Source organism: Lygodium microphyllum, chromosome 2 (assembly GCF_053477565.2).
Source record: "Lygodium microphyllum isolate KBCC chromosome 2, Lygodium_microphyllum_v1.1.10, whole genome shotgun sequence".
NCBI lineage: Eukaryota > Viridiplantae > Streptophyta > Polypodiopsida > Schizaeales > Lygodiaceae > Lygodium > Lygodium microphyllum.
In genome coordinates this window covers 5,761,689-5,769,656 of record NC_141136.1, presented here as the reverse complement: position 1 = coordinate 5,769,656, position 7,968 = coordinate 5,761,689, and the positions used below count along the sequence as shown (strand labels likewise).

At 40.3% G+C, this 7,968-nt stretch overlaps 1 protein-coding gene across 1 annotated transcript; it reads right to left on the bottom strand.

The window, feature by feature from the left end:
* Positions 1–556: 556 nt before the first annotated feature.
* On the bottom strand, positions 557–7,593 carry LOC148039436 (PHD finger protein ALFIN-LIKE 5-like). Its single transcript, XM_087690648.1, has 5 exons — positions 7,358–7,593; positions 7,234–7,266; positions 6,723–6,945; positions 1,075–1,198; positions 557–983 (listed from the first exon to the last, which is right to left on the bottom strand). Exons 1-5 carry the CDS (start codon positions 7,440–7,442, stop codon positions 732–734), a joined length of 717 nt encoding a protein of 238 aa, XP_087546774.1. The 5' UTR covers positions 7,443–7,593; the 3' UTR covers positions 557–731.
* Positions 7,594–7,968: the final 375 nt, after the last annotated feature.

Here is a 7,968-nt window from a genome sequence, read left to right as displayed (position 1 = left end):
CCGGCAATAACACTAGATATGGCAAGTGTGCTGTTTGCACCTTTTGTTTTGACAAACCAGGTTTGAATGCTCAAACTGTTGTAAACAACTCATCTTAATACTTTTAAACAAGCATATCAAGATGGAGCACAAAAGTAAATCCAAGAAGGCCACATCAGGCACTACAACCACAGCTCAATCACATGCAAAACTATCACTCTGTACATTCAGGCAAAGACAAGGCAATCAGCTAGATGCAAATGTTGAAATCATGTGATGGCTACAGGGTTCAAGCATAAGAAATTTAGGGCAGGTTTGCAGTCAGATGGAATCCCTCCACTCCACTGGTATGTTGGAAAGTCTACCCTTCTTGTCAAGTCCATCACAAGCTTTTCATCTGTATACATCATTGCCCTGCTCATGCTCTACACTTACTAAGTTATTTTCCCTGCAGGCTACACATGACAAGAGGCAGATAAACTGCCAGTATGTTCACTGTGAAATGCCATTAAATATTACCGTGCATATCACATAACCTTGTAACCAACATAAAATTCCAAACTTAACAAAGGAGAACTTCAAAAAACATGGTAACTCTGCTTCAAAATTCAACTCAACTCTGATCCCTGTGAAAAAGAGTGAAATGCTGAACCTTTCTGTGAGCTTTCATTGCCAAAGTACAAGCAATTTTAAACTGTCCAAACTCTCCTCCAGAATGCTCTGAAAACTAACCGTCTAAATTAACAATTGGCTCATGGTCGAGGTCGTTTATGGTTACATGCAGGGCACTTATACTGCTTGATATGTTCAGCTTTAGCTGGTGTGATCTTGACACACCTGCCATGGTACCATTTCTCACATATATCACATCCAATCCAGAACTCATCTGGAGTGTAAGGGCCATCACAGCTACCACAGAAGGTTTCACCATGTTCATCATCATCTTCATCTGTATCCTCCTCTTCCTTCGGAGCAGGCACGGGAGCTTGTTTAGAAGATTTTCCCTGAAATCCAAATGCTCGGAAACATAGTAGAGCACACTTGATACAGCAAAGAAAGCAAAAACAGCTTGGCATCCTTAAAGATGTAACTTACCACCTTCCCCGATGATTTAGCTTTGTTTCCATTACTGACTGACGGCTTTTCTTTGGTCTGTTTCCTGTTCGAAACCACCTCTAATACTGTAGAAAGTTCATTAATCATGTTGAATAGACGTTTCCTGAAAAGCAGGAACATCAGTTGCCCATATGCACAAGCCACATACTCCACTATAGAAGTCATGCAGCATTATTGAACTAATGTATGTAGAGCTCTACTAGAGAACTAATCAACAATGTATCAGAATGAATGCCTACACTCCTACAAACAAAATTTTCCATGAAAGGTTCAGTCGCAAGCATGTTTATTTGTTAAACGTAAGCATGCCTCTTGTTAAATTCAGAAAATCAACCCCAAAAAAAAGCCCAAAGTGGTTGAAAAACAAACTATTTGTTAATGGAGGCTCTAGCAATAGCAATAGGGGAGCATAATACATGTGGGCCTGAAGGGCACTTAGTGACCATTAATATTTGTCACAAGGACATGTATTTTAAATGCTTGACTTTGGCATTATTAAGTTATGCAAATGTGATGTGCACGTGTGAAGCGCAAAGTCAGCTAAATGACTACAAATACCTTAATGACACTAGTGATTTCGCAAAAGTTGTACAAGTTATGCTGGACAGGTACGTCTGAGTGCCTAGTGTCTGTTTGGGTCTAGACCATTAATTGGGCCATTAAATGTCCAATGGTGGCATTGGGACTAGGCATTAATTATTTAATTAACGCTAGTCCTAGGCCAATTAATGTGTGGAACAATTAAATGTCCAATGGGGGTTAGCGCAATTAATGTCAATGGGTACTAGCTAGTTCTTGAACAAGGTTAAAGGGTCAATTAATTAATTTTCAGTAATTAAATTTTGAAAATTGATTAATTAAAGCTGGAAATTACTTTTGGAAAGCTGCCCAACGGCAAAACAGGCTGCCACTTGTTAAAACTTCCCATGCAGACTGGAGGAGGGTTGTTTGGGGGCTGGCAAAGGCTGAGATAGGAAGGAGGAGCCATCCGATGAGCTCTAAGAAAGGTGATAGTCGATCACACAGCGCAACAGGATGGGGACAGCAAGTTTCCTTCACAGCCTCAATGAGAGGCAATGGTACAAGAGGAAGGCTCATCAGTTGCACTCCAATTTTACCCCCCTTTTGAAGTCGTTCATGCCATCAAAGTTGCAATGGGGAAACTGTGCCCAAGCAATATTGGTCATTTATGACAGCCCATTGTATTGAATTTGAAGACGGATCAGCCTATATCTCTTTGTACTTCAAATTAGAGCAATACAATTAAGCAAATACCAAAAGGAGAGCCAATTGTCGAGGCCAATTAGATGTTGATTGACTAAGATTTAAGTAGTAATGTGTATATTTTCAAATTTGTGTATTATATGCTAGCTATAAAAGGTAATGAATATACCGACGGTTAGACACAAGGGCCTTTACCCCCAACAACCTCCCACTTAAAGACGAATGTGCCCCTAGTGAAGAGAAAACAAGAAAAAAGTGATAGTATAAATATATATAAAGTACAATAGAATGAGGAATAGTCGTCATCTCATCTTACGTCCATCTTCTTTCTAAGCAAGGCAAAATATTCCATTAAGAGACTTTTAGTGAGCAAATTTGCAAGATTCTGGTCAATCAAGATCTTGACAAGCCCAACAAACTTATCCTCTACCACCTCCTTGATGAGGTGATGGTGCACCTCAATGTGCTTTGTCTTCGCATTGAAAGACCGGATTCTTGGCCTCTATAGTGGAAAGGGCCGTGCATTTGTACATCTTGGACATCCAAGAAACAGCACCTCTAGCAAAGGTGAAGACACAGCCAAAGGTGAACTTTATACTATTTGCATGTTCTGTGTAATCAAAGTCAATGTACCCCACAACTCATATATCTTGGCCATCATAACATACACACGTATTTGGAGTGCCCTTAAGATACCTCATGATACCCTTCACAACATCCCAATGTCGTCTGCCACGTGTAATCATATAGTATATCACAAATCCCACTGCAAATGCTATGTCAAGACGAGTGACTATAATAGCATACATCAAACCCCCCCCCCACTAAAGATGCATAAGAGATCTTGGCCATCTCGTCCTTCTACTCATCAAACTACAAACGATTGGCCTGACTAACCTTCATATGAGAAGGTAAAGAACAGCCAATAGACTTGCCATCCTCCATATGAAACCGTTAATAAAGAGTCTTCTAGATGTACTCCTTCTACAACAAGTAAAGGAAACCCTTAGAGCGATCGCGCGTGATGCACATCCCAAGAATATGTGAGGCTTATCCCATGTCCTTCATCTCAAAGCTTAGCATATCATCCACATAGAGTACCAAAATCATAAGGCTACCATCATGAGCCTTCTTCATGTATAAACAAAGATCCATATCACTACGGGTATATCCCTATGAATGCATGAAAGCATCGAACTTGCGGTACTATTCTCTACGTGCTTGCTTAAGGCCATAAAGACTCTTTCTCAACATATACACTATGTACTCCATGCCTTTTTCCTCAAAGCCCTCAAGCTATTACATATAAATCTCATCATGAAGTCTCCATGTAAGTAGAAAAGCCATCTTGACATCCATCTGATAGAGATCCAAATTGAGCTATACAACCAAAGCAAAAACCAAGTGTAGAGTAGTCATATTGACAATAAGAGAGAAGACTTCATCGAAGTCAACACCATGCTCTTATTTAAAACCCCTAGCAACCAATCTAGCCTTATAGGCTAGCTTGGAGCATCCAAGGTACACCTACTTGCATGGCAAAGCACATTTTTCACTAGGCAAAGAAATCAAATTCAACATATGATTTTTCTACAGTGAGACATACTCCAACTACATGGCCCTCTCCCAAGAGTAACTATCATCCCTATACATAACGTCATTATAAGTAAGAGGTTCACTAACATCTATCACAAAAACATAATCCATAGAGAATATGCAAACAGATCAAGCTGACATCTATCTCTAGTAGACCGCAACAAAATAGACTATGGGACATGTACTTCATGTCTAACATCATGGTCTTGGGCTACAAAAGCATTAACTACTACATACTGTCTAGCTAGCTGTACCGTAACATAAGACTTCTCCTAAAATATAACCCTATATACCTCAATGACCTACTCAAGCTACTTATATATTTTCTCCCCATGAAAAATAACATCATGGTTGTGGATTACCTTCCAAGCCTACGGATCCCTAAGGTAATAGCCCATCCCCATAACAAAGAAAGATGCATTTCACAAACTTAGGATCCAACTTATTGCACTTGTCCTTGGAAACATAACAGAAAGCCTCACAACCAAAGACACACAAATAAGCATATGATGGAGACTTTTCAGACCATACCTTCTCCGCAACCTGATAGTCAAGAGCATTGCATGGGGATCGATTAATCAAATATACGATAACAGTAACTGCCTTAGTGCAAAAGTGTTACAATAAGCCTGTCTGCTAAGCATACTACGAACTCACTTCTCCGCAACCTGATAGTCAAGAGCATTGCATGGGGATCGATTAATCAAATATACGATAACAGTAACTGCCTTAGCGTAAAAGTGTTACAGTAAGCTTGTCTGCTAAGCATACTACGAACTCACTCCTAAATCGTTCTATTCATGCATTCAACCATACCATTTTGGAGTGGGGTATACAAGGCAATCAATTAACACTTGATACCCCTCTCACCACAAAATTGCTCAAAGGCTTTAGAAACATACTCTCCTCTATTGTCATAACGTAGACATTTTAGTTTATATCCAAACTAGTTTCCAATAAAAGCAAGCCAACGCTAAAATGTAGCCAAGACTTCCCATTTTTGCTTTATGGGATATACCCAAATCTTATGCGAGTAATCATAAATAAAAGTATGAAATCCTTCACGCCACCTAAAGACTTGCAAGTCATAGATCCACAAATATCAAAATAAACAAGAGCCGAAGGCTCACCCATACACGTAAGGTCAAACTTCTTATGCGAATTACAAGTCTATTTGCCATAAAAACAATTATCACAAGAATCAAAACACTTACAATCAAAGAACGAAAAAAACTGCAAACGAGTGAGCATTTTCATTTCCTTTAATGATATGTGCCTAAGGCAACAATACCATAACGATACATGTTATACTGCAACCACTGTCAAAACATGGTTGAGAAACCCATATATAAGGGAATAAAGAGTACTAGACTTGGCAACTTGTATCAAGACAAGATTCCAACGCTAATTCCATCATAACCTACATCATCCAACTGTCCAACTCAAAGCAGGCTTTTAGTCAACGCTAAAACATGGCGTATATCATGTAAAGTAAAGATATTTCCTGAAGAAAGCTCTAGAAGGACATCTCCAATACCAATAATATCCAATGCAAAAGTCATTACTCAATCTAATAGATCTTATCATGCTACGATAGGAGTGAAACCACTCTGAACAAGGAGTGACATGAAATAAAGCCCTTGAATCAACCAGCCAACATTAAGCATAAAAGCATCAATCAAAGGCGAAACATCAAGAGAAAAAGCTGCAAGTATGTAGTCATCGTCAAAATCAATCTACACAATATTACTCTCTTAAATCTTAATACAAGACTTGTTAGGAACAATGTTGCGATCATCGTTCTTTCCTACACTTTATTTTTTCTCTTCTCCTTACACTTGTAATCACGCATTTTATGGCATTGTGGCCGAATATGACCCTGCTTCCCACAATAGTAATAAGTCAATGAAAACTTGCGACCACGAGACTTACTACAAGATTGTCCACATAACTGAGAATGAGACTTCTAAGAGCCTCTACCACAACGATTATTATCACTTCTACCATTACTGCCTCTCACTAGCAAAGCATAGAAAATACAAAAAGCATCGACATTATTTCTATTAACCTCTTCATTTAAGAGAGCACCCTCTACACCTTACAGTTTCAGCCCATCAATAGACAGCCCCAAAATCACAATCTAATCAAGGGTTGAGCAAGAGAAACTACCAAAAGGATGAGTTGTCCACTAACAGTAATCAAGTGACTATCAAACCCAAGTGACTACCCTCAAATAAAATGCATAAAACTAAAATGACAAGCTGCTGAAATAAACTGCAACAATATGCCAACAAGTGGCTCATGTGGGTGTGAGAGCTCAATGCTCAATTATTTTTGCCATGAAAAAGTGCAGAATCTTCACAGCATGAATTGAACGATGTGGATATATGTTCCATTGTTTGCACAAAATACCATAGCTTTAGATTCTCATATATGAGTCCTTCATTATGTGCAGCTATCAGATCAATTGGCATTTGTTTGCCTCCCTAATGCACACCAAACACAACGGCATAGAAAAGATAATGTCCCCTCTTTGACCAGCCTTTGGCCTCCAATTAAGTGTTTGCTCTTTGTTACTGTAAGTGTCACACAAACAGAAACGATGGATACATCTGTATACATATCAAGGTTCACATACTGATTTGGTAGAATGGACTTAAATTTACAAATGTTCCCAACGGTGTGCAAGTAAGAATCCAAAATGCAAAATACACGATTCACCACTTTCTCAAATCCAAAAATTTGCAGTAAACATATTAACTAACAGCTTCCAGAAAACAAAAGATTGCTGGTGATAAGGTAAGCACCTTTCATTCTTGTCGAACCTAGCTGCATAGAAGGAAGCTACAGCAAGAAGCCATACGTCACTGTGTACTGCTACGAGTGATAGCCAATCCCTGAGCTCTAGACCATCTCTAGGGAAGTTTATACCTAATGCAGGCTCTGGAAGCTCCGGGGGCACCTCATCTGCCGGAAGATTGACTTCCCAGGTTTCTTTTGGATGCCCGTAAAGACATAAATTCTCCTTCTCTGCAGAGTAAAAATACGGAATAGATGCAAAAGGCTTGGTACCATGAGTTGCAAGACAGAATTGCAAGTGAGGTATGAACAATCCTAAAACAAACATAACCTTTGAAATACCACTAATGATGCAAAGCAAACTAAAAGTAGAGGCGACGAACAGTGTCCCGGCTTCAAATTTTGAGTGAAACACAAGCTTTGTTGAATTGTTAGAGCAGAGGCTGAAACATATGCTTCGTGCAGGTGTTAGAACACAGAATTGCGTGAAACACGATGAATGAAAGAGGATCTGTGTACCTGGATCGCATTGCTGATAAAAGTCCTCTACATCTAAAGGGCAGAAGACAGCGACGTCAGAGTTCCAACATGACGAAACCCTAACCAAGAAGCCTCTGGAAGGAATGGTGGAGAAAAGACAAACCTACGGTGAGCGCCTTGATCAGACCGGCCCTGCGGCCTTTGTAGTCCTTGAAGATCTCCTCGACGGTCCGCGGCATGATAGACATGGCGGAAACAAGAAGAAAAAAGAACCAGAGAGAGTGGGTGTATGTGTGTGTGTGCACGCGCGTGCGCGTGTTTGTGAGTGTGTGTGTGTGTGTGTGCGCGCGGGCGCGCGCGAGAGAGAAAGAGGAGTACTTTGTATTCTCAGAAAGGGGAGCGATTATGTGCAGGCGATGGTGAGAGGAGGAAACAGGGAAGGGGGGAAAAGAGAGAATGGAGATCCATGATATACTGAGAGGGAAAGAGAAGAAGGACGTTGGTCGGGGGGGAGCTTCTTTGTCTTCTCCAATGGCGTCCACAGAGGTGCAGTGCAGAAGGCAAAATTTTCAAAAGAGGGAGGAGGTAAATACTACAACGAGAGCATTTTGCAAATTGCGTTTTCCTTTGACCTCTCTCTCATAGTGAGGGCCTAACACGGGACCATGGCTACAAATTGCCTCTTCCTTTAAACCCCTCTCTCTCTCTCTCCCACATGAAGTACCGGAGGGCCAACATGGGACCATGGCTTGTCACTCTTTGACGTGGCAATCA

What these genes read in the sequence shown, in the direction of transcription:
- LOC148039436 (XM_087690648.1), bottom strand. Translation starts at nt 7,442, where the DNA reads ATGTCTATCATGCCGCGGACCGTCGAGGAGATCTTCAAGGACTACAAA. An exon ending in GATCAAGGCGCTCACCGTAG is followed by an intron (nt 7,267 to 7,357) that starts GTTTGTCTTTTC and finishes TCTGCCCTTTAG; the next exon opens with ATGTAGAGGACTTTTATCAG. An exon ending in AGGTTCGACAAGAATGAAAG is followed by an intron (nt 1,199 to 6,722) that starts GTGCTTACCTTA and finishes CCTGCTTTTCAG; the next exon opens with GAAACGTCTATTCAACATGA.